At 40.6% G+C, this 27,237-nt stretch overlaps 1 protein-coding gene across 1 annotated transcript; it reads left to right on the forward strand.

Annotated features, from left to right (window-relative positions):
* Positions 1 to 20,617: 20,617 nt before the first annotated feature.
* On the forward strand, positions 20,618 to 26,369 carry DOK2 (docking protein 2). The gene is made up of 5 exons (XM_036751460.1): positions 20,618 to 20,827; positions 21,898 to 22,179; positions 22,511 to 22,619; positions 23,970 to 24,154; positions 25,235 to 26,369. The coding sequence occupies exons 1-5, from the start codon at positions 20,765 to 20,767 to the stop codon at positions 25,856 to 25,858; spliced, it is 1,263 nt and encodes a 420-aa protein (XP_036607355.1). The 5' UTR covers positions 20,618 to 20,764; the 3' UTR covers positions 25,859 to 26,369.
* Positions 26,370 to 27,237: the final 868 nt, after the last annotated feature.

A 27,237-nucleotide genomic window follows, 5' to 3' on the forward strand; every position in this document is an offset into this window, starting at 1 on the left:
GACTGATTTTGATAGACTTAGTCCTACTCAGCAACTCATGATGGAAAATGCCATCCACATGCAGAAAAAGAACTATGGAGTCTGAATGCAGAGTGAAGCAGACTATTTTCTTTTTTTGTTTTGTTTTGTTTTTTCTCTCGTGATTCCTCCTATTTGTGCTAATTCTTCTTTACAACATGACTAATGTGAAAATATGCTTAATAAGAATGCATAGGTAGAGCCTATATCAGATTGGGGAGGGGAGGAGGGGAGAGAGGCAGGAAAAATTTAAAACTCAAAGGCTTATGGAAGTGAATGTTGAAAACTAAAAATGAATTATTTAATTAAAAAAGGGAAATAATCTCTTCTTTAATATACCTTCCTACTTATTCACCTCTCTCCTTTCTTCCCTGTCCCTCCTTATTCCCTGTTGATTGAAATGTATTTCTGCACCCAACTCTGTTAGCTGCTACCATCATTCCCTCCTCCGTGTGTGTGTGTGTGTGTGTGTGTGTGTGTATGTGTGTGGTCTTCTACTTTCACACCCAAATTATGTGAGATAATTTCCCCCACTCTTTTTCCTCCTAAGGTATTTTTTTTCCCTCCCTTTCCTTTCTTCAAGATCATCAAAACAAAACTCCAAGGACCTCTGTCTTATTAGGCTGCCTTTATGACCCCTGATGATAATAGGGTTCTGAGAGGATACATATAGTATCATTTCCCCATATTTGAACGTAAAAAGTTCATCCTTATTTAGTCTGTTATGAGGATTTGCTCATATTTACCTTATTATGTTTGATTCTTGCATTTAGATTTCAAAGTTTCAACACCCCAATTCTGGTCTTTTAATCAGGAATGCTTGGAAGTCCTCTATTTTTATTAAAAATCCATTTTTCCCCTGTAGGGTTATACTCAGTTTTGCAGGGTAAGTTATTCTTGGCTGTAAACTTTTATCTTTTGCTTTCTAGAGGATTTCATATTCCAAGCTTTCCACTTCATTAAAGTAGTGACTGCTAAATCTTGTGTGATCCTGATTCTGACTCTTTGGTACTTGAATTATTTCTTTCTAGCTATTTCCAGTATTTTTATTCACCTGAAAGCTCTGGATTTGGGCTCTAATGTTCCTGGGATTTTTAAAGGTTTTTTTTGTTGTTTTTTCTTTTCAGGAAGTGACTGGTGGATTCTTTCTATTTTCACTTTGCTGTCTAAATCTAAGAGGCCTGGGCAGTTTTCTTTTATGATTTCTTGATATATGAAATCTGGCGGAGGCTCTCACTCACTGGAAGAGTGTCACTAGAGGAGACTCTGGGCAGCCACTGTTAAGAGCCTCCCCCAGCTTGAAAACCCAGATGTTGGTGTTTCCCTGGTAACTATGTACTGAGATGTTGGACAGAAAGCTAGAAGCCTGTCTACTGGTTTTTGAAGAACGCTTCATCAGTCTCTTTGCTTTGGAACACTGTGAAGGAAGAGAACTCCATTTAGGAGATGCGATCAACTCAATTCTCAATAAGGATCTCTACTTCTACATACAATCAGTGTGGGTAAAAAGTGGATTGTGGATTGCTTATGAAGGATCTAATTTCCTGGGAAGACAAATTTTTCTGAAGCCTAGTGAAATTTCAAACTGGTCAGCATTCAGTGGTTGGAAAACAATTGGTTCTCTCCACCCCATCAAACAGCCTTCCGTATACATCAGAATAAAGAACCGAGCCCAAGGTGACTATCTAACAGTCACTGGAAATCTGACTGATTTGAGGGCAATGTCAGTATGTATTTCTCCTTATGATGGAAAAAATACCCAAATGTGGTACTACTGTCTAGGACTCTTTAAATCCAAGGCAAATGATACATGTCTTGATGTTATTGGTGGAAAAGATGTACCTGGAGCTAAAGTAGCTGTATGGAATGAACATGGGAAGCTTAGGCAAAAGTGGAAGATGAACAAAAACGGAACCATCAGTTCTTACCGTAATGACCAGCTTGTGCTTGACGTTAAAGGAGGAAGTTATTGTGATAAGACCCATATAATAATAAACGAGCCTATGGAGGGGGAACCTACACAGCAATGGGACATTGAAATATTATGAATAAAATCACCATCATCACCAAGAGGAGTTAAGGAAGGTGGAACTGTCCCTCATTGTCTTAAGCATGTGAAAAAGGAAGCTACTGAAGTCACAGGCCACTTGAACATAAGCAGATAATGAACTTATAAAAAAAAAAGAAATATGGGATCACTTTTTTTTTTTGGTCATGGCTTTCAGGTAGTCCAATGATTCTCAAATTTTCTTACATTTATCTGTTTTCTGGGTTTGTTATTTTAGTTGTGAGATACATTATGCTTATATTTTTTTCAGTCTTTTGACTTTGTTTTAGTATTTCCTATCTCAAAGAGTCATTGGCTTCTATTTGGTGTATTCTAAATTTCAAGGAGACTTTCCCCAAATTCACAAGGAAGGTGAATTGGAAATCAGCCATACTGAAAAGTTAGCTTTCTCCTATATATCTGTCTTCTAAAATTGGTTCTCTCTTTCTGTGGTCGTTACCTGAAGAGAGTCTGAAACTGCACATGTCCTTTCTCAGAGCAAGAATGAAGTCTGTCCTCTTTCAAGCTCTCAAATGAACTTCATCTCTCACAAAGGCATTCAGAGAGTAATCATTCTTTGCACCAATCCAAAACCATGCCTTGGGAGCAGCAGATGAAATGTCACTGAGCAATCCAGGTTAGATTTATTATAGTCATCTTTCAACCTTTAAGTCATTTTCCCTCTCTCTTCAATGATAGTATCTGGCTCATGCTTTTCCTCTTTACTTCTCCTTTGTGGCTTCAATATTCATGTGGATGATCCTTTGAATATCCTGTTCTCACATTTCACCAGCCTCCATAACTCCATGCTGTTTGAGAGCAGGAACTATCTTACTTTTTTTCTTTGCATCACTTAGCATGATGCATAGTATATACTAAGTTCTTAATAAATCCTTTTCCATTTATTCCAATTTATTCCAGGGACATTTCATGGAATTTTACTGCATGTCTTTCATTCCATTTTATGACTTCTATCTCTACTCTACCTTGGCTACATCTTGGACTTTGCCATCACCAAAAGCTTTTCCATCTCCAACATCTTGAATTCTGAAACTGTTCTCTCAGAGCACAATCTCTTACCTTTCTACCTTTTTCACTGCCACATCCTTCCTAGAGCTACTCTTTTCTCTTACTGGGATTTTTGCTTAAACTAGCTGTAGATAAACATGTTGAACAGCACAAGGTCAAACATCCCTGGGACACTCCATAAGTGACATCTGTACAAGTTGACATTGACCCATTAGTGACTATTCTTTGAGTTTGGCTAATCATTGAGCTCCTAATAGATGTCTCTCCATCTTTTTTCAAAAGAATAGCATGAGAAGCATTCTCAAACTTACAGCATCGCCTTTCTTTACCAACCTAGTAACACTGTCAGAAAAAAAGAAATAACATTAGTTTGGCACAATCTCCCTTTTAAAAAAATTATTGATACCTTTAGTTTTATTACATTTCCAACATTTACCCCAGTATCCTTCCTTATCCCCCCTCCCAGAGAACTTTTCCATTGAATAAATAAAAAAGTAAAGAAAAAAAAGAAAAATAAGAGAAGATCACCTAAACTGAAAAAGTCTGAACATATGTGAAATGTACCATAGTTGGAGATATTATACTTCTGCAAAAGGGTGGAATAAGAATACCTTCTCATGTAGCTTGTTCTTTGTTATTTTACGATATTTAATTTTGGGTTTTCTGTGGTTGTTCTTTTCATTTACATTGTTGTAATCATTGTTTTGGTTGTTTTCTCATCTGCGCTTACTTAGCTCTGCATCATTCTATATAGATCTTATCATGCGTCTTTCTATTCATCTAGTTTGTCATTTCTTACAGCATGGTAATATTCCATTACATTTACTACTGCGACTTGTTTAGCCATTCCCCAGCTGATTGTATCTACTTTGTTTCAAATTCTTTGCTATCATGAAAAAATGCTGCATATGAGACTTTCTTCTAATTAATGGCTTCCTTGGGATGGATATAAGCCTAGCAGTCTAACCTCAGGATCTAAAGGTATGGACATTTTAGTTACTTTATTTGCATAATTCCAAATTTTGTTCCAACATGGTTGTGCTGATCCACAGCTTTATAAACAATGCTTCAGTGCACCTATTTTCTCACAACCTTTCCAGCATTGACCACTGTCATCTTTTGCCATTTTTGTTAATTCGAAGGATGTGAAGTGAAAGCTGGGAATTGTTTTGATTTTATTTTTCTTATTATTAGAGACTTGGAGCATTCTTTCATATGGCTGTTAATTATTTCTAATTCTTTTGAGAACTGTTTGTCTATACTTTTTGCTCACTTATCTCTTGGGGAATGGCTTTTGCATTATCTGTTCCTGATGAAGTTCCGCTGGTACTTAGTGATCACTTCTTTTTCTAAATATTCATTAACCATCCTTTTAATAATATATATATGCTAGAATTTTGCCAAGAAAAAAAGCAATTATAGATTGCTAAATCTGTTCTCTTATTTTTTTTAGGCTTTACATGCACATTCTTATTAAACATATTTTCACATTAGTCATGTCGTATAGAAGAATTAGAACGAATGAGAGTAAGCATAAGAAAGAAAAAAAAACAAAACAAATTTTAAAAAGAGAGCAAATGGTATGCTTCAATCTGCATTCAGACCCCATAGTTCTTTCTTTGGATGTGGATGGCATTTTGTATTCTGAGTCTTTTGGAGTTGTTTTAGGTCCTTGCATTTCTGAGAAGAGATAAGTCTATCAAAGTTATTCATCACATAGTGTGGCTGTTACTGTGTACAGTATTCTCTTGGTTCTGCTCACTTCACTCAGCATCAGTTCATATAAGTCTTTCCAGGTTTTTATGAAGTCTGCCAGCTCATCATTTCTTATAGCACAATAGTATTCCATTATATTTGTATACCACAACTTGTTCAGCCATTCCGCAATTGTTGGGTATGCCCTCAATTTCCAACTCTTGGCCACTGTAAAAAGAGCTGCTATAAATAGTTTTGTACATGTGGGTCCTTTTCCCATTTCCCCCCACCATTTATTCCATTCTCTCTCTCCTTTCACCCTGTCCCTCCTCAAAAATGTTTTGCTTCTGACTGCCCTCTCCCCCAGTCTGCCCTCCCTTCTATCATCCCCCTCCCCTTTCTCTTATCCCCTCCCCCCCACTTTCCTGTAGGGTAAGATGGATTTCTATACCCAATTACCTATGTATGTTATTCCCTCTTTGAGCCAGTTCTGATGAGAGTAAGGTTCACTCACTCCTCCTTACCTCCTTCTTCTTCCCCTCCATGGTAAAAGCTTTTTCTTGCCTCTTTTATGTGAGATAATTTACCCCATTCTGCCTCTCACTTTCTCTTTCTCCCAGTACATTCCTCTCATCCCTAATTTTATTTTTTAAATATCATCCCTTCGTATTCAACTCACACTTGTACCCTCTGTCTCTATATATTCCCATAATAATGAGAAAGATCTTATGAGTTACAAATGTCATCTTCCCATTGTTGCAACAAGCCAGCTAGCCTCTACTGTGGGGGTGTAAAACCAACAACAACCAGGTCACAGTATGCTGCAAGCCCAAGTTCTTTTGATCTGCTTTACTAAGGAAAGCAACATTAAGGGGTTAACAATCTCAATTTAATCCAGCATACAAATATCATTCACTTAGTTCAGGGGAAAAAGCCAGCACCCTGAACTTCAGAGCAAATACAAACAAATTACAAACATACATTTATAAACAGACCAAATACAATTCATAGTTACCAACATCTGAGTTCAGCCGGGAGCTCGATAATGGCTGGCTCAGTCACGCATCACTACTGCTGCAGGTCAGAGCTCTGAAAAAGAGAAAGCCAACCTCTGGTTTTATATCTTTTTCAGGGTCAAGGGTGAGTTGCACACGTGACTCACCCACATGACCTAAAATCATCACAAAAACGTGACTTAAACCCAAGAGTGGTCTAAAAGCCTCTGATGTCACAAACATGTCACTAAAACCCATGTAAACTAGGCTTTCCCTTGAGGCAAGGAGTTCATCGAGGACTCCTAATTTAATCAAGGAAATAAAAGCCAAACTCTTCAAGGGCACTTGGCTGAATTAAGTGCTAAGAGCCCGTTTTGATTGCCAATACACCCAAGTAGATATAAACAGTTTAAACTTATTAAGTACCTTATGATTTCCCTTTCCTGTTTACCTTTTTATGCTCCTTTTTAGTCTTGTATTTGAAAGTCAAATTTTCTATTCAGCTCTGGTCTTTTCATCAAGAATGCTTGAAAGTCCTCTATGTCACTGAATGTCCATTTTTTCCCCTGAAGAATTATACTCAGTTTTTCTGGGTAGGTAATTCTTGGTTGTAATCCTTGCTCTTTTGCTCTCTGGAATATCACATTCTAAGCCCTCCAATCCTTTAATGTAGAAGCTGCTAGATCTTGTGTTATCCTGACTGTGGCTCCATGATACTTAAATTGTTTCTTTCTGGCTGCTTGCAATATTTTCTCCTTGACCTGGGAACTCTGGAATTTGCCTCTAATATTCCTGGGAGTTTTCATTTTGGGATTTCTTTCAGGAGGTGATCATTGGATTCTTTCAATTTCTATTTTACCCTCTAGAATATTAGGGCAGTTTACCTTGATAAATTCTTGAAAGATGATGTATAGGCTCTTTTTTTGATCATGGCCTTCAGGTAGTCCAATAATTTTTAAATTCTCCCTCCTGAATCTGTTTTCCAGGTCAGTTGTTTTTCAAATGAGGTATTTCACATTGTCTTCTATTTTTTCATTCTTTTGGTTTTGTTTTATTGTTTCTTGATTTCTTATAAAGTCTCATAAAGCTTCAATTTGCTCCATTCTAGTTTTTAAGGAATTATTTTTTTCAGTGAGCTTTTGGACATCATTTTCCATTTGGCCAATTCTGCTTTTTAAAACTTTGGCTTTTTGGACTGCTTTTACCATTTGGTCTAGTCTGTTTTTAAGGTGTTATTTTCTTCAGTATTTTTTGTCTACTTTATCAAGTTGTTGGCTCTTTCCTCATGATTTTCTTGCATCACTCTCATTTCTCTTCTTGATTTTTCCTCTACCTCTCTTACTTCATTTTCAAAATCCTTTTTGAGCTTTTCCATGGCCTGACACCAATTCATATTTTTCTTGGAGTCTTTGGATGTAGGAACTTTGATTTTGTTGTCTTCTTCTGAGTGTGTGTTTTGATCTTCCTTGTCACCATAGTAACTTTCTATGGTCAGAGTTTTTTTTTTCCCATTGTTTGCTCATTTTTCCAACCTATTTCCTGACTTTTAACTCTTTGCTAAAGTGGGGCTCTGCTTCTAGGGTGGAGGGAGCACTGTCTCAAGCTTTAGGGATTTTGTGCAGCTGTTTTCGGAGATACTTCTAGGGACCTGTAAGTTTTCAGTTTTTCCAAGGTGGTATGATTTAAGGAGAGGTGTTTTACTACTCTCTTGGCCTGAACTCTGGTTTGTGAGTGAGTGACCACAAACATTCTTTTATACCCTGGAACTGTGAGGAGGGTCTCTCCTCCACTGTGGACACAAGCTCTGCTATGCTAATGCTTCTCTTTGCCCTGGGACTGCCACCCAGGACCTGGATCTGAGTATGGGCAAAGCAACAGAGTCCTGCCTCAGTGCTAGCAAAAATACCCCTGTAATCTCCTTCTGACCAATTTTTCAACCCCCTTACCATTCATGGACTGAGACCTCTGGAAGCAATCGCTGCTAATTCAGTTACTCCCAAGGCCTGTTCCTGGTTTGCTGTGGCCAGCGCTGTGCTGGAGTGGCCTGTGCTGGACTGGGCTCCACTCTCACCCAGGTGCAACATACCTTTCCTGCTGACCTTTTAAGTTGTCTTTGGCATCTGTGGGTTGAGAAGTCTGGAAACTGCCACTGCTGCCAGTGATTCAGTCCCCTGAGGCCTGCTCCAGGTTTGCTGGGAGCCATTCTATGCTGGCAAAGCCTGTGCTAGACCATTTTCCTCTCTCACCCTGGTACAACAGACCTTTCCTGCTGACCTTCCAAGTTGTCTTGGGATGGAAATTTGTTTCACTCCATTTTTGTGGGTTCTGCTGCTCTAGAATTTGTTTAGAGTAATTTTCAAAGGCATTTGGAGGGGTTTGGGGGAGAACTCAGGTGAGTCCCTGACTTTACTCCACCATCTTGGCTCCGTCTTTCTTGTTCATATCTTTTGACCACTTATTTATTTGTTGTTTTTCAGCTGTGACTGACTCTTCATGACTCCATTTGGAATCTTCATTGTAAAGATACTGGAGTGGTTTGCCATTTCCTTCTGTAGCTCATTTTACAGATGAGAAAATTGAGGCAAACAGGATTAAGTGACTAGTCCAGGATCACAAAGTTAGTAAGTATCTGAGGGCAGATATGAGCTCAGGAAGGTGACTCTTCTTGACTCCAAGCCCAGCATTCTATTCACTGTACCCATAGCTGCCTCACTTATTGAGGAATGGCTATTAGTCATATATATGCGTAAATGTGTGTATGTATTTTATATATAATATACACACATATATACACACAGATGCATATGCACATATACACACACAGGCATGTGTGTATGTGCATAGTATCTTGATACCAAAACCTTATCAAAGAAATTTGATACAAAGATTTTTTTCCCCTTTCTACCACTTCCTTTCTTATCCTAGATGCATTAATGTGTCTGTGCAGAAGCTTTTCAATTTCAAGTAATAACATGTATTTTATCTCTTGTAATTGCCTCTATCTCTCATTTTGTTAATACATCTCTTATCCACAGTTATGAAAGGTACATGATCTGTTTTTCTTCTAATTTTTTTTATAGTATGATCTTTAATATTAAGGGTACATACTTGTTTAGAATGTGGCTTAAGATGTTTATCTAAGCGTAATTTCTGCCAGTTTTCTTTTCAGATTTCCTAGCAATTTTTGTTAAATGGGGAGTTTTCCCCTAGGTGATTTATATTTTCCAATTTTTCACACATGCATGCGTGCGTGTGTGTGTGTGTGTGTGTGCGCACGCGCGCGTGCACTTGTGTGTGCATAGTATCTTTTATCAAGCTCTCCTTGGATTTGATTGGCATAGTATTAAAAGTATGAATTAATTTTGGTTGTTTTGTCATTTTAATGATATTGGCACATCCTGGACATAAACAATGAACACTCCTTTAGCTATTTAGGTTGTTCTTTATTTCTTTATGGAGAGCTTTGTAATTAAATCTATACAAGTCTTTTGTGTGCTTTGGGAGGTTGTTTCCCAGATATTTTATGGATTTTGTAGTCATGTGGAATTGAATTTCCCTCTTTATTGTTGCTTCTTATGTTTTACTATTATTATATAATAATGCTATTGACTTTTGAGGATTTATTTTGTTGCCTACAATTTTGTTAAAGTTATAGTCTCAATTAATATTTTTGCTGATTCCCTGGGGTTTTCCAAATAAGCCACTATATCATCCGCAAACAGGAATAATTTTATCTCCTCTTTACTTATCTTTATTCCTTTAATTCCTTTCTTTTTTCTTATTGCTAGTACTAGCATTTCCAGAGTGGGCGTCCTTGCTTCATTCATATTTATTGGAAGAGATTCTAGTGTATCTGCATTGCATATGATGCTTTCTTTTCATACTTTTTATGATATTTTAAAAATATACCTCTATGCCTATACTTTGTAAGGTTTTTAGCATAAAAATGTTGTACTTTGTTAAAGTCTTTTTTTGAATGTATTGAGATAATCATGTGGTTTGGAATGCTTTGGTTTTTAATATGATTATGTTGATTGTTTTCCTAATATGGAACCTGACTTGCATCCCTGGTATAAATCTTACTTAATCACAGTGAATCATTTCTTGGCTAAATCACTGCAGTTGGTTTGATACTTTGAATTGATGTTCATTAATGATATTGGTGTATAATTTTCTTCTATGTTTTATCTTTCCCTAGTTTAGTTATTAGGACTATACTTGTTTCATAGAAGGATTTTGGTAGGGTGCCTTCTTTCTCAGTTTTTCAGAATAATTTGTGAAATATGGGTACTAACTGTTCTTCAAAAGTTTCATAAATTCTCCTATGAATTCTAGGTTTAGGAATTTTTTTTTGGTTGATCCTTTACAATTAGATCTATTTCCTTTTCTGAGACCTTAGCCGAAAGGAAATGGGAACTTCCTGAATACCTCCAAGGGGAGAGAAGGACTTCTGGCAATTAGAAGCTATGAGTTACCCCCTATGAGCCCACTCTCCCCTTGTACTCCATCTGTACTAATAGGAAAGTGTGTCAAGTCAAATAAAGTAAACAAGCTTTTATTAAGTACCTACAAGTGAAAGGCACTTTGCTAAGTGCTAGGGATTAAAAAAAAGGAAAAAAAATCCCCCTCATTTTAAAAAAGCTCACAGTCACAGGGAGAAATGTTATGCAAACAATACAAACAAGTTATAAACAAACAGGATAAATTGGAGATAATCTTAATGGGCCTTTAAGGCCCTTGTATTAAGGGAGAATAGGAAAGGTTTCTTGAAGAAGATGGAATCTTAGCTGGAAAGATAAGAAGGAAACGAGCATTTATTAAGGTAACGTTTATATAGCATGTTAAAGACAAAAAACAGTACATATATGCTAAATAGACACATGGGATTTGAAAAGACAATAGCAACTGGGGAAGGGGGAAGGGAATCAAGAAAAATTTCATGTAGAAGTTGGCATCTACTGAGTCTTAAAGGAAAGTAGGGCATAGGTGAGGAAAAGTATATTTCAGGCATAGGGGAACAGCCAGTACCAAGGCACAGAGAAAGGGGATGGAGTATACTACATGAGGAAGAACAACCAAAAAGTCAGTTTAGCTAGATTGTAGAGTTTATGAAAGTGTGTGGGTGTGTGTATGCATGTATATACACACAAACACACATACACACATTTTATACATATATACATACATACATATATATGTATATATGTGTGTGTGTGTATATATATATATGTATATGCATATATATATATATATATATATATATATATATATATATATATATGCACAGTAAGCCTGAAAAGGTAGGTTGGAGCCAGCTTGTTAGGAGCTTTAAATACCAAATAGAGGAGTTTGTATTTGATCTTTGAGGTAATGGGGAACCATTGGACATTATTGAGCAAGGGTGCGAGAAAGATGGATTGGAGAGGGGAGAGGCCTGAATCAGAGAGATCAATAAGGAGTCCACTGCAGTAGTCTCAGGAAAAGATGATGAGGACCCAAAATAGGATGGTGTCTGTGCGAGTAGAGAGAAAAGAATGGATGTGAGAGATGTTGTGGATATAGAAATGACATAATTTAGCAACTGATTGGATATGTGGAATGAGGGAGCTTGAGAAGTTGAAAATGACTGAGATTAAGAACCTGATTGGAAGGGTAGTTTTTTTTTTTTTTTGGAAAGATAATGAGTTCTATTTTAAGTGCTTGGAGTTGGAGATGGCTATAAGGCATCTAGTTTATAATGTCCAGTAGGCAGTTGGCAGGCGAGACTGGAGCTCAGAAAAGAGACTAGGACTAGATATATAACTCGGGGAAATACGATTCATAGCGGCAATAATTGAGCCAATAAATTCACCAAGAAAGTGTAGAGAGGAAAGAGGCCTGAGGACAAAGCCTTGGGGTTATACCTACAGTTAGAGGGTATCTAATGGTTATCTAGAAAAGGAGAATGAGAAGTAGTTAGAGAAGTAGGAGAATCAAAAAAGAGTAAAATCCTAAAAAAAAAACAAACCCTAAACAGACAGATAGGAGAGAGTATTTAGGAGATAAAGACCAAGGTCAAATGCTGCAAAGAATGAAGACAGAAAAAGCCATTGTTCCAGGAAATGCTTATCAGGTGTTTAGCAGATTTGCAGATTATTCAAAGACAGGAGGGATAGTTAATCTGCACTGGATAGATGGATCAAGATCTTCACAGGCTGGAATGTTGGACCAAATCTAATAATTAGAAATGTAATGAGATAAACATAAGTCTTCCATTTGAGCTCAAGTGGTTTTTTAAAAAAAAAAATCATCTTTACAAGTCAAGAGGAGTTCATCTGGGAAAGATCTAGGACTTTTAGTTGGACTGAAAACTTAATATGAGTCAACAGTGAGATATGACAGCCAAGGCTTCCAGGGATAAGGACATGCTAGTCGTGCTACATGCTGTTTCAGAGCACATCTGGAATGCTGAATTCAGTTTCAGGAACCACTTTGTAGGAAATATATTGATAAACTTGATTGGGTCCCAAGGAGAGTGCCCAGGATGATGAATGTCCTATGAGGTTTGGTTATAGGAACAGTGGGTGTTTAGCCTGGATGAGAGAAGATTTAGTGGGGACCTGATAGCTATGTTCAAGTATGTGGAAGGGGGATTCCTCTTGTTCTCTTTGGCTTTAAAGCAGAGGTGTCAAAGAGCTGAAGCTCAAGGGCCCATTGCAGACCACAACCCTTCTGAGTGTGGCCCCAACCACATCAAAATATAATTGGAAAATATTTGACAAAAAAAATACGATAGAACATAGATAATGTAAACAGATAGTATTAGGTTAGATAGATAATGTTAATAAGTGGTTTTCTAAGCTGATATGCCTCCTATTTGAGTTTGACACCACTGACCTAGGCTAAGTAGAAGGTAAAAAGAGGTGGAAGTTAAAAAGCTTTAAATGTAGGTTTTATATAAAGAAAAAACATTCCATCAAATTGGCAATCAGAATTTCAAATAATCATATGTCAAATTGGAATGACTGCCTTGGGAGGCAATGAGTTCCCCTTCACTGGATGTCTTCAAACATAGACTGGATAGCTACTTGTCATGTTTGCTGTAGTGGAATATTCTTTTCCAGGTATACCTTGGCTTAGATGGTCACTGAGATCTCTTCCAACCCTTGAAATGCTGTGAAATTCTGTGAATTCTTGTTTCCCTCACCATATACTGTTTGCCAGGTTATACTGGTTGCTATTTTCCATGGGATCTGGCTCTTCGCTCTAATTTGGAACCTTAAAAATTAGATTGCAGGCCTTGGATTGCTACCAGTGATGGAAATGTAGTGGTCAGATATACCTCTTCTAGTCTCCTTGAATAGAAAATTGAGGTTCAGGGAACTTGGAAATCACTGTTTAGCAAACAGTAGAGGTAAGACAGAGAGTGTGTGGGGGGGTCTCATAATGAGGAAAGAATTAAGGGAGAAAATGTTGGGAAGGAGAGCAGTCCACAAAACTGGAATTTTCTTCCTTTTCTGTTTCTAGCCAAACCTACAAAAATAGCCATTTGTAGTCTATAATTTTTCATAGTTTATCGAAAACTTTCTGTGCGGTAGGGTGATGCAAATGTTATTATTCCCCACTTTACAGATGAAGAAACTGAGGCTTGGAAGATGAAATGACTTGCCCCCAGTCACATAACTGTTAAATTTAAGAGCAGAGACTTTAACCCAGGTGCTCTGATTCAGTCCTGTGATCTTTTCATTGACACTGTCCTGCTTCGTACTGAATTGGAGGATGGTAGGAGAAAGCAGAAACAAGTTTGCTAAAACCCAGGCTCTTCTAAAATATAAGTTCTGAACACTGGAGTCCTAGGAATCAATGTTAATATTTCCTCCTTCTACTCTGAAACTCAGTCAGTTTATTTCTCCTCTCTCTTCTCACTTCTGAGCACATAGTTGGGTGCCTAATACATTATTGAATTAAAGTTTCAATTATAAGTGTGAGATTTTTTATTTTTAAGCTCAGATCATCTATCAGTTAATTGATGAAGTATATTTCTCCTTCACCTATTTGAGTCTCAATGTCCTCATATATAAAATGGGATTAGTAATATTTGCTTTCTGTTCTCAAGACAGTACAGTTTGCTTTGGGGATATGAAGAAGTATAAAAGTCACCTCTCTCAAGGAGCTTCCTCCAGAAAACACAACCAGTATGCAAAGGCCCATTCAAAAATGTGATCTTCCTGGAAGACCTGTTCTAATGCCCCAAATTAATAGGGTCCAGGTGGCACAAGTTTAAATCCTTTGAATAGAGAGGGCCACCATAAAACAAATGGAAAGGTAAGCACAATGGGTAGGAAATTAAGACACTAAATTACTATGTGATATTGCATTCGCTCAGCAAAGAAGACTGTCTTTGGAATTTTATTATGTTTCATGTACAATATTTTAAAGATATTCAGTGTAAGTTAAACTATGATGGGGAAAAAAAAACGCTTGAGAAACAACAATAACAAAATGGAATTTCCCCTAGTCTAGCTGAGAAAATAAGACCAAGGCACAATAGGCAGAAAACAAGAGTTTAAAGAACACAGGTGAATTACAGGCAGATGGGTGGTCAAATGAATAGAACATCGGACATGCAATGAAGATCTCAATTAAAATTTTACCTCACACATTAGCTGTGTGACTTAACCCTTCTTTGCTACAGTTTACTCACCTATAAATGGGGATAATAATAGCACCTACCTCCTAGAGTTGTTGTGAGAGTAAAATAAGATGGTATTTATAAAGCACTATATGCGGCATTCCAAAGATCTTGGTGGAGTTTTAAGCTATGTAATCTTTTAAGATATCATAAAAAGATTTTTTTAAAAAAAGATTCAAGATATCTTAAAGATTAAAAAATTAAAGATTTAAGATATCTTAAAAAGATTTAATAGCTTAAAACTGCATTGAGACACCCCGTATAAATGCTAGCTGTTATTATTATTAAATTTTTAAAAAACTGTATTTTTTCTAATGATATGTAAGAACAACTTTTAACATTTGTTTCTTTAAAAATTTGAGTTTCAGATTCTCCCTCCCTCCCCTCCCCTCTTCCTAAGAAGGCAATCAGTTTAATATGGATTATGCATGTATAGTCATGCAAAACATATTTCCATATTAGCCATGTTGCAAAAGAAAATACAGGCAAAAAAATAAAGTAAAATAAAGAAAGTAAAAAAATATATACTTTGATCTGCATTCAGACTCTGTCAGTTCTTTCTCTGGAGGTGGATAGCATTTGTTATCTTTCTCTTCATAATTGTCTTAGACAATTTCTGAGAATAGCTATATATCATTATATAATGTTGTTACTGTATACAATGTTCTCCTGGTTCTGCTCACATCATTTTGCATCAGTTCATGGAAGTCTTTCCAGGTTTTTCTGAGAGCATCTTGCTTGTTGTTTTTTATATACAATAGTATTCCATTATGATCATGATCATATACTACAACTTGTTCAGCCATTCCACAACTGTTGGGCATCCCCTCAATTTACAATTCTTTACCATCACAGAAAAAGTTGGCTAGCTATTATTATTAAAAGGTTCTGTGTGGCTTCTGCTGAAAAAAAAAAAACAAAACCTTGGACTTTTCTCCTTCCATTTGAATCTAGAGAAATTTCCTTTTGGAAACAAGGAGAGGAAGAAGTGAGTCAGGAGAGCTTGAGAGAGGACTCAGAGGGCTGGGGAGACACAGAAATGAAAAAGCAAGGTGGGGGTAGGGAAGTAGAGGTTGGGCGGGATATGCTGCTTAGTACCATGCATCACTGTCACTACCCTAACCAGGGTTGAGCTCCCACTGCTAGCCCTGGTTGGTTCACTAAGTGGATTCTGTCCTCTAGGTCAGGGGTCCTTAACCTTGTTCTCTCTCTCTCTGTCTCTCTCTCTCTCTCTCTCTCTCTCTCTCTGCATCATAGATCTCTTTGGCAATCTGGTCAAGTCTCTGTATCCCTTCTCAGAATTTTATTTTTAAATGCATAAAATAAAAGGCAGCTAAATGGTGCAGTGGATAGAGCAGAAAAAGCTGAATTCAGATGCAGCCTCAGACGCTTACAAGGTGTGTGACTCTGGGCAAATCACTTAACCTTTGTACCTCAGTTTCCTCAATTGCAAAATGGGGATAATAATAACACCACCTTCCTTCCAGGGGAGTAGTGCTTAAGGAAATGTTGGTTTATGGTTTCTTATCAATAAAATGAAGGATTTGAATTTGTTGTGAAGATCAAATGAGATAATAGCACTTAGCACAATGCCTGGCACATGGTAGGTGCCTGGCACATTTAATAGATGCTCATTTCCTTCCTAAAAGATTACAAATGGAGACCAACTATACAGAAATAAAGATGTAATTATTTTTCCTATCCAAGTTCAAGGGACCCCATGAAGCCTATGCACATATCCCCTGAGGGGCTGTGGACTCCAGATTAAGAACTCTGCTTCTTGTCTCCCATCATACATTATGGACAAGGTAATGTATGAAGTATATTGGACTAGGAAAGTATCCTGGAGTCATTTAAGTTCTCTGCCTGTGGGTTTCATCATCTGTATAGGGCTAATAATGTCCCTTCTGTTTACTTTATAAGGTTATTGTGAGGGTGTTGTTGTTCAGTCACTTCAGACTCTTCGTGTCCCACTTTGGGTTTTCTTGGCAAAGATACTAGAGGGCTTTGCCATTTCCTTCTCCAGTTCATTTTACAAATCCAGAGGCAAACAGGGTAAAGTGACTTGTCCAGGGTCACACAGCTAGTAGGTGTCTGAGGCTGGATTTGTCAGGAAGATGAGTCTTCCTGATTCCCAGCCCAGTGCTCTAGGAAAATATTTTAAAATATTATACAAATGTATGCTTTTATTGAATTCCCTTTCCCTGAGAGGGTCCCCAATGCTGGATTCTCTCATTCTTCGGGCTTGGGAGGAGAAGTTATTTTTTTTCCATCTGTGGAGAGAGAAAATTAGAATGTTGACCCTGGAACTCATCACTAGCAGGTGGTTACTGTGACTCTGAAAGGGCATATTCCACCTGGGCAAGGTCTCACCTGAAGGCAGCCTATGCCTGCCTGTTGGGTTAGGAGGGCAGCTCATTGCCCTCCCAGTCCCCTACAGCCAGATGGAAGAATCCTCCACCTGCCTCTCTAGGCAGGGAGGGAGTCTGCAGTTCCAGGGTCATTTGGGTTCCAAGCAACTCTCCATTCAGGAATATGGTAAACTCAGGCGCCCCCCTGTGGTTCTGAGTGGAATGGTTCTAGCTGACTATGGGGGACAGGCAATGATGGGGAGGAAGGGAAATTGGGTGTGTGTGTGTGGGGGGGGGTGTGTGTGTGTCCATCTGAGGTGAGTAGTGCTTAAGGAAATGTTGGTTTATGGTTTCTTGTCAATAAAACGAAGGATTTGAACAAGATAATCTCCAGGGTCCTTTCAGCTCTGATGCCTTATGATTCTTATGCATGGAGATTCTTTGATGTGTCTCAGTGGATAGAGCGCTGGTCCTGGAGTCAGGATGACCAGAGTTCAAATCCACCTTCAGATACTTACTAGCTCTGTGACTCAGGACAAGTCACAGACCTCTATCTGCCACAGTTTCCTCAATTGAGGAATGGAAATAAAGGTAGTGCCTATCTTTCAGGGTTATTGTGAGGACAAAAAAAAAAAGATAACATTTGTAAAGCACTTTGCACACCTTAAAGTGATACATAAATGCTAGCTAGCTATTATCATTACTACTACTGTTATTATTATTCAGTGACCCTTCTATCCTTGATCTGAGGGCACATGCTAAGGACTGGGAAAGAACTTGAAACTTGACACATGAGATCTATCCTCCTTGGGCTATGTAAGAGTTGGGAGTAGGGAGGAGACAGGGAGAAAAAATGGTCCATAACATAATTGAAGACCAAAATTTGATACTCTGACCCATTTCTAGATTTAGTTTACCTACAACAGCATTTGTGTTTCCTTTGGTCTTGGATCTAGATAGGGAATGCTGCGTACCCATAGGTGGAATTGCTTTGGGGTAATGGCCTAACCTCACCTCCAAACAATCACTGTAGTTTTTTCCTTTTGCACAAATAAATCCCCTTTGCAGCAGAGGGCCTGAGATCCAAAGGACTTTGTCTGCTTCACTGGAGAAAACTGTTGTAGGAAGGCTTGCTGGGTTGGCAGTCACAGTACCGAGGTTTGACTCCTAGCTTCATCACATACTACTTTTATAATAATAGGCAAGTCAGGTAACTACCTTTTTTTAAATTTTTTTTTAATTTTTAGTTTACAACACTTGGTTCTACATAATTTTGAGTTCCAGATTTTCTTCCCTCCCGCCCCAAGATGGCATGGAATCCCATATAACTTCCATGTATAACTTCGTATTGAATTAATTTACACACTAGTCAAGTTATGGAGAAGAATTGTGATCAATGAAATGAATCATGAGAAAGAAGAAACAGGACCAAAAAAAAAAAAAAAAACAAACCCAACCCAAAAACAAAAACAAAAGAGAGAAAAAGAAAAAAAAAGGGGGGGGGGGAGGGAAAGGCGAGCATGAAGTATGCCTCCATCTGCATTCAAACTTCATAGTTCTTTCTCTGAATGTAGATAGCATTCTCCATCGTGAGTCCTTTGGAGTTGTCTTTGTACCTTGTGTTGCTGAGACGAGTGAAGTCTGTCAGGGTTGGTCCTCATGGAATCCATATATCTGTGGTTGTGTATAAAGTTCTTCTGGCTCTGCTCCGCTCACTCAGCATTATGTCGTGTAGGTTTTTCTAGGCTGTTATGAAGTCTGTATCATCCCCATTTCTTATAGCACAGTAGTATTCCATTACTTTCGTATGCCACAACTTGTTCAGCCATTCCCCAATTGATGGGCATCCCTTTGATTTCCAAGTCTTAGCTACCACAAAAAGAGCTGCTATAAATATTTTTGTACATATGGGTCCTTTTCCCACTTGTGTGATCTCTTTGGGATACAACCCTAGAAGTGGTATTGCTGGGTCAAAGGGTATGAACATTTTTATAGCCCTTTGGGCATAGTTCCAAATCGCTCTCCAAAATGGCTGGATCTGTTCACAACTCCACCAGCAATGTAACAATGTTCCAATTTTCCCACATCCTCTCCAGCATTTATCATTTTCCTGTTTTGTTATTTTAGCCAATCTGACAGGAGAGATGTGGTATCTAAGAGTTGTTTTGATTTGCATTTCTCTAATCAGTAGTGATTTCGAGCATTTTTTCATATGCCTATAGATATCTTTAATTTCTTCCTCTGAAAACTGCCTGTTCATATCCTTTGACCATTTCTCAATTGGGGAAGGTAACTTTATTCTTTATTCTTTACTCTTTATTCTTCTTTACTTCTTTTTTTTTGAGAGGGGAGGACAAGGCAATTGTGGTTAAGTGACTTGCCCAAAGTCACACAGCTAGCAAATGTGTCAAGTGTCTGTGGCCGGATTTGAACTCAGCTCCTCCTGACTCCATGGCTGGTACTCTACTCACTGGGTCACCTAGCTGCCCCCATGCCTTACTCTTCTTTCCTGTAAAATGAAGGGATGGGATAATAAAGGGAGACTTTCTCCTTCTAAAGCCTTTGACCTTGTATGCTTACTTCCAGAGTAACCTGCAGCTGTTACCTCTTTCCAAGACTTGTACATCATACGCTTGTGCAGGTTCTACCCAAATTGCCTAGGGAGCTTGGATTTTCCTAAACTACCTTAAATCTCTGGGCAGAATCTGGGTTCTGTTCAGGAAGGTGGGGGCTTTTATGATGCTCTGGAAAGAACCAAGAACCATAATTTCAACTATCACCTAATTTCTCCTTCTCTTCTTTCCCACCCACATTTTATCTCAATCCTCTACCCCTTTCCCTATGCCCCCAACCCTCCAAGTAGCATATAGAAGCGATTTTCTCTAGCAAAGATATTGCCCTAAAGGAGTTTCTACTGGTTAAGAGGTAGTTCATTTGTGCCAGGCAATGAGTGAGGTAGGAAGCAATTCCCTTCTACTGGTGTTCAGTGTGAATCTCTCTCTGTAGGTGTGTATGTGTATGTGTGTGTGACACATATTCCCAATACATACACATATATAAATAAATATATGATGCATTTTAATATTTTGTATATTCATATATATTATATTCACATATATTTTATATATTAATATATCCTTGTCTTGGGTAGGAAAGGTCCAGGAAATAATTTAAATAACTTTATAAAACCCTTGATAACTGCAGTAGTAGTATCTGTGCAGGTGGGCCTACATGTGCATTTGTCAGTAAGTCTGGGTTCAAATCCTGACTGTCCCTTGTGACAGAAGTGACAAGTCAATTCCCATTTTTGAGTCTCAGTTTTCTCATTGATAAATTGAGTAGATTGGGTTAAATTCTCTACAAGACCGCTTCTCTAGCACTGTCACCTAACTCTTGACGTTACTTCAGACAAGCTATTTCCCATCTCTGGGCTTCAGTTTCCTCTTCTGCAAAGTGGCATGAGAAATTCTCTAAGTTCCCTTCCAGGCCAACATTCTATGGTTTTATTTGGGGATGTTTCGTATGTATGTTTTTCTAGACTGCTTTCATTTCTGAAGTTGGTTTTTGGGTCTACTTGTTTCCACATGTCAGCCACAGTATGTCTGTACATCAGCATGAGAGGGAGTCTGCATCCGTTCCCTGGTTTCTGTGTAGGCTTGAGTCTCTTGGTTTCTGTCTTTGTGTCCCAAACGACGTATGGGCTGGGGCTTAGTACAGCTGAATCTTCTTTCATGCTCTTTTTCTTTCTAAGCTGAGAATACAGGAAGCTAAAGTGTGAAACCCAAGTCATCGAAAATACCACACGGCCTGTCGTCATCAAGATAGACCAGTGAAGGGCCAGGGACTCCAGGGAGAGAGGAAACAAATTTGAGAGAAAAGGAGGAACCAGAAGGAGAGACGAGAAAGGATTGTAATAAAAGAGTTAAGCGGCAGGCAGGAACATCGCCATGGTCGAGACATGGGTGAGGTGATAATAAAGCAAGGCTTCCTGTACTTTCAGCAGCAGCAGACTTTTGGGAAGGTAAGAAGGAGCCTGGGAGTGGTCTGTGCTGAGGGCCGCTACAGAGGAGCCTCCCTGGGTGCTCCAGAGCCCAGGTGGATATCCTAGGGATACTGAGGGCTATCCCCAGGGCTCTGTGCAGACAGATCCTAGCCTCCAGAGTGAAGCTTCTAACGAGATGATCACCTTCCTCTCCCAAGTCCTCTGCCCTGCTCTTCGCTTTGCTGTGACTTAAGAGTGCCCACTGCCTTAGAGGAGAGAAAGGGGGCAAATTCAAGTGTCCATTGTTTTCTTGGTAGTACCTTCTACCCCTGGGGGGTGGGTGGGAGAATAGGCCGCAAGGGTGAATGGGATTGGGGGTGGCTTCTCTTCCAGCGACCCAAATAGCCGTGCTTGGGGTGCAGTTTGGACCATTGGTGCTTCATGGTTTCACACTCCTTGGAGACAAGTATCTTTCCTGACCTTATATCAGTGCCCAGGAGCTCCTTTTTCAGTGATTATCGGGGAAAGAAAGCAGAAAAGAACCCCAGGAGAGTTGAGGGAAGTTCCCTGAACCTGGATCCTTTTGTGAAAGTCTACCCAGGACTCGAGGACTCGTCCCTAGGTTCTCCCTCCATTTTCCTCATTCTTTTTTGGAGTTTGGGGCCTGAATGGTTCTGTGTCTTGATCTTTTTTTTTTTTTTGCCTTGGTTCTGGTATCTCTCTGAGCCCTGATCTGTCTGTGTGGGTTTTCTTTCACTTCGTGTCTGAATATTTTTCCAATTGACTGCCTTCCTTAATTTTGGGCAATCTTTCTCAAGCCAACTCAGTCTTCCTCAGATGGTCTTGGTCTCCTTCAGCTCATTGCTATGTGTGTCTACTTCTCGCACTCTCCATTATTCTATCTCTTTAATTGATGGTGGTGGCAGTGGTGGCAATGGCTACTCCTACTGCCTCTGCCTCTTTTTGAAAATTGCCCTTTATTTAGTCTTTCTTAGTCACAATGTCACTGTCTCTGGCCTGCTTCCATGGTTCTGTTTTCCCATGAGTCAGTGGCTGCCTCTCGGGGTGCCCTACATCACCTCTCTATCTTTGTCTCACCCTGACCTCAGAAGTGGCGGCGATTCTGGGCTGTGCTGTATGGAGAGTCCAGCTGTTCCTTGGCCCGGCTGGAGCTTCAGGAGGGCCCTGAGAAACCCCGCCGGGGGGAGGCTGCTCGTCGAGTCATCCGGCTCAGTGACTGTTTGCGGGCAGCTGAGGCTGGAGGGGAGGCTGGCAGCCCTAAGGATACCAGTCCCTTCCTGTTGGAGACCACTGAGCGCTTATGCCTTCTAGCTGCCCCCACCCTAGAGCGCAATGAATGGCTCCAGGCCATTTGTCACCTGGCTTTTCCGGTGAGGAGCCAAGAGGTTGGATCTTGAGCTGAGCGGGTTGGGGTAGGAGCTACAGGAGGGGGATTGCTAGATACTTCCTGGTGGGAATGACCCCCCCCCCAAGGTATATTGGGGTTGAAGAGACAGGACTGGGGGCCCTGGGAGGTAGCAGATTAAATTGGAAACAGTCTAAGAGATTAGAGGGATAGCTAGTCTGAAGAAGGGCAGATTTGGGTGTGGAGAATGGGCTTTACAGGCACTCTCTGGACACAGGTAAGAGATATTGGGCTTATTTTGGGGATTGGGACGAGGGTGAAGTGGCTCTCGGTGGACTTTTGCCCCTTTTCTTCAGTTGCAGAGAATAGATCGGAGGGAGCCAATAGGGCAGGAAGACTCAACTTCAAAGCAGCATGGTTTGCCATGCATGGAAGAGAATGTCCTGTATAGCAGTGCACCCTCAGGTGAGAGGGAGCTGGCTAGATTCCCCCCTGAATTAGTTCTGAGGGCTAGAATGCTCTCTGTGAGCATTGCAGGGGTCAAGGGATTGGGTGGAGGGGAGTGGCAGGGCCCCATCCATGGCCCACTTTCTTCCTGTCTTGTGGGTTTGGGCTTGGCCCTCTGCTTGGCCTCTCTCTAATCCCCCTTCCCCCTCAACTTATCTCTAGCTCACCATCACATCCGGGTATGGTCCAGAGGAGGGGTGGGGGGTGGGGACCAGAGACATGGACAGCAAGATCAATCCAAGGTATAGTTCCTTCACCTTGGCCCAGTCCCTTCACTCTTGTCTGTGCTAGTTTCAGGGTGGTTGGAATGCCAAGATGCCCAGGTGACGGTGGCAGGGTCATTCTGAAACCTTCATTTTCCTGATTTATTTTATTCTGGGTTGTTTGTGTTCCTGAAGTATCTGATGGTAGACTAAGCCAAGCCCTCTTTCTTCTCCTCTTTGCTCCAGTCCACACACCCTTTTTCATCCAATAGATGAGGGCAGTTGGAAGTAAAGAGGTCAGAGTGAAGACCCCTTCCCCCCCTTCCCCAATTGTAATCTTTCCCCAGGTAGGCGCCAGCTTGTATCTATGATGAATAGGACAAAAGCTTCACTTGCAGCTGGGCCCCTATGGATGGGAGTTGGAAGACTTGAAACCACTGGGGGTTCTGTCAGCGGCAGCAGCTGCAGGCAGGATGTGGGCTTGAAGCTTGGAGTGGATGTGGCTGGGGCTTGATGCCTGCCGGGGTGAATGTGTCAGGTTGAAAAGAGAGACTCTTTTCTGGAAGATTTGGGGAGTGTGAAATCATTCAGAGACATTCTTCTTTCAGGATAGTTGGGGAAAGAGTGTTGCTCTATGGACCTTCTGTGCCGCTCAGAGCAGAGGTGACTAAGGCCGGTTTATCCCAAATATCCTCTTTTTTCATAAAGTTTTAAAATACCTTTTGTTTTTATATCACCTTTATCTTTAGGAAATTTTATTAATGTCTTCTGTTTTTATTTCGTCTGTATTTCCCAATACATCTCTCCCCTTCCTAAGGAGTCATCCCTTATAACAAAGAATAAAAGAAGAGAAAAAACCAGACAAATAAAGCAATTCGGCAGAACTAGCCAACAAATCCACCGAATCTGACATTACGTGGTCCCCCACTCTTCTGCAGCTCTGCCTTATCTCTTCTTGAGTGTAACTTTGCAGCATTCCCACAATGAGCCAACAAATCCACCGAATCTGACATTACGCGGTCCCCCTCTCTTCTGCAGCTCTGCCTTATCTCTTCTTTAGTATAACTTTGCAGCATTTCCACAATGACCTCTTTCTCTTCCTTAGTGACCCCAAAGAAGGATTTTGTTGTGACTGTGAGACCCACAGAAGCAAGTGAGCGGTGTCGGCTTCAGGGGTCTTATAAACTTCGGGCAGGAGAGAGCGCTTTAGAGCTTTGGAGTGGCCGTGAACCAGGCACTGTACTATATACTTGGCCCTACAGATTCCTTCGACGATTTGGGAGGGATAAGGTAATAGAAGGCTCTGTGTGTGTGTGTGTGTGTGTGCTCATGAAGGGGGATGGGACATGATTAAAAAATTTGGGGGAGAAAGGAGATGAGATGAGAGAAGGAAGGTGATTGAGGGTGGTTAGAGAAAATATAAGGAAGAGGAGGATTAGAGAAAGGGGAGGGATGGACAAGGATGTGAGGGGAGTCAAAAGGTGATGGAGAAGGAAAAAAAGGGTGGGGGATAAAGAGACAAGAAATGAGGTAGGAGAGTGAGAAGAGTAGAATGAAGAAGAGAGAATAGGAGTGTGAAGGTAAAGTGGCAGATATAGGGGAGAGGAACCAGGAAAGGAGGATGAGGAAGAGAAAGTGATAGGAAGGAGAGGTAGGAAGTTAGGATCAGAGAGAAGGTCAAGGAAGAGAGAACTGGAAAGAAGGAAGTCTTTGGCTATTAGAGAAGAGTGGGTGTTCAGAGAAGAGGGCATAAATACTCGGAGAATGGGCAGAGCTGTAACTGGTAATTTTTTTTCGGGGCCACAACTACAAACCAACCACTTGGGGCAAGCAGCATCCTCAGTTAAGGATGAGACCAGGACACTGCCTGGTGTGGGGAAGACAGAGACCTCAGACCCTTTCGTGAGGCCATTCTAGGCAAGGTTGCAAATTAGATGAGGGGCAGGAGCTCATTCTGGTCCATCTGGTGGCCTATTTTTTTTTTTGCCTTTTTTGGCAGGGCAACTGGGGTTAAGTGACTTGCCCAAGGTCACACAGCTAGTGTGTGTGTCAAGTATCTGAGGCCGCATTTGAACTCAGGTCCTCCTGACTCCAGGGCCAGTTGTCTACTTGCTGCAGCATCTAGCAGCCCCATGCAGCCTTCTCTTTTAATGAGCTATTTTATTCTTGCTAACCATGTCCTAAACTCTTGTTTCTATACCACTCTAAATTTCTACCCCCAAGCTGGAAAAAAATGCCTCATCTAATTTACCCTAGTTACTGCTCTGGGCATGCAAAACAAAAGGAGAAGAACTCTTACAGGGAGATGGGAAATGGCAGATTGGAGAGGCAGGCCATTAACAGACCTCTTGCTCCCACCTCCACATCTAGGTCACGTTTTCCTTTGAGGCAGGCCGGCGTTGTGTCTCAGGAGAAGGGAACTTTGAGTTTGAAACCCGTAAGGGCAATGAAATCTTTCTGGCTCTGGAGGATGCTATTTCTGCCCAGAAGAATTCTGCCTCTTTTGGAACCTCTTCTCAACCAACTGTAGTATCATCATCCTTACCACTACTTGAAAATCCATATTCCCGGCCTCATGACTCCCTCCCCCCACCATCCTCAACCATTCCTCCTTCCCGTTATCCCAGAGCCCCAGAGGGTGAGTATGCTGTACCCTTTGATTCAGTGGCTAGGTCCCTGTTGGGGAATAGCTCCAGGGAAGCAATGCCCACCCCTCCCCATCCCCCTGTGGACCCACTCTATGACTGCATTGAGGAACGGTTGCCGCATCACCCTGATCACATCTATGATGAACCAGAGGGAGTGGCTGCCTTATCCTTGTATGACAGCCCCCAGGAACCCCAGGGTGAGGCCTGGAGGACACAGGCCACAGCTGATGATGGTCCCACACAACCCTATCAAGGTGGACTGGGTGACTTCTTGGGGGCTGCCCTGTCTGGCCGGTCTGAGGGAGCTGAGTATGACAATGTGGTCCTCAAAAGGAGCCCAAAGTGATGGCAAAGAAGGAGAATTCAAGGAGTCTAGCCCCTGGGATGGTCATGGGCCTTGATTATGGTACCAGCAGTAACCCTGAGGGGTAGGAAAGGAGGAGGAAGGGATTGAATCACTTTTTTTCCTTCCCCAGTCTTCTCTCATGCTTCCTCCTTGCAACACAAAGACCCTCCTCCCATCCTGGGAGAAGAGAATATTCCTCTTTAGACTCTTTCCACCCAGTGTTTTCAGGATGAGTCAATATCCTGAAGCAAGAAGGGTACCATGGAAAAAGCCACACCCAGTCACCCTCTTCCTCCCCCTCTTTTTCTTTCCTCCCCACTAGGAACTGTTACCCTAAAGCAGAACTCTTCCTTCCCTTATCTCTTAGTTTATACCCACTTCCTGCAAGCTAAGGGGACCCTCCTGCATTGTGGGAGTCTCACAGGCAACCCCTTCCTTGGTACTGAGGAAGATGGCTACAGTTTTCTGTGATTCTTGGACATTTCTCTGGTATTAAAATCCATCTCTGAAATGTGTATGTGTGGCCTGAGTACTGTGGGGAAGGTAAGGGGTATGGTTCTGTCAAGGGAAGTATTTTCTGCTGAGAGCTCCCTCTACCACCAAGGTTCTCCCTAGGATAGGAAGCATGTTTAAACCTCGGCATCAGAGGACCTGGATTCAAATTCTATCTCTGATGCTTCCTACTGTCTGTGTGACCTTGGTCAAGTCATCGAACTTTCTTGGGCCTCAGTTTCCTCAAATGTAAAACTAAGTGGTTAGATTAGATGGCTTCTCACGTCCCTTCCAGCTCTAGATTTATGATCATATGATTCCTTAAGTCTTCTGTGAATGATACAATATCCTTTCAAAGAGCCCAGTGTTCTAGAAGGCCACAGAATTGAAAGAATAGGAAGGGACTTAAGTGGTCCTGTCTCTCTGCAAACATCAGAGTTGGTCCTAGGCAAAATGCTGTGTGGTGCAGAGATTTTTTTTTTTTAACGCTTTTTATGTCATGGACCCTTTGGGCAGTCTGGTGAAGCCTATGAACCTTTTGTCAGAATAATATTTTTAAATAATTAAGGGAAATGCTCAATTTCAGTTAGAAGTTAGTGAAACTAAAGAAGTGTTTTTCCCCTCTCATCCAAGTTCATGGACCCTCTGAAATTGATTAGGATCTATGGATGTCAAATTAAGAATCTATGGCATGGTGGAAAGAACCCTGGGTTGGCCAATAGGAGACCTGGTTTCTCATTCTGTATCTGCTGCTACCTTCATGTATGAACTCTGATAAGCCATTTTCCTTCTCTGGATCTCAGTTTCCTCATCTGTAAAACATAGTGGTGTTGGATAATATGAGTTGTACGGTCTCTTTTAACTCTGGCATATTGTGATTCTAATAC

This window comes from Trichosurus vulpecula, chromosome 3 (assembly GCF_011100635.1).
Source record: "Trichosurus vulpecula isolate mTriVul1 chromosome 3, mTriVul1.pri, whole genome shotgun sequence".
Taxonomy (NCBI): domain Eukaryota; kingdom Metazoa; phylum Chordata; class Mammalia; order Diprotodontia; family Phalangeridae; genus Trichosurus; species Trichosurus vulpecula.

Excerpts from the sequence above, each read along its gene's own strand:
- DOK2 (XM_036751460.1), top strand. The coding sequence starts at position 20,765 with ATGGGTGAGGTGATAATAAAGCAAGGCTTCCTGTACTTTCAGCAGCAG. Across the intron at positions 20,828-21,897 it reads AGCAGCAGACTTTTGGGAAG|AAGTGGCGGCGATTCTGGGC; the intron begins GTAAGAAGGAGC and ends CCCTGACCTCAG. Across the intron at positions 24,155-25,234 it reads GACGATTTGGGAGGGATAAG|GTCACGTTTTCCTTTGAGGC; the intron begins GTAATAGAAGGC and ends CTCCACATCTAG.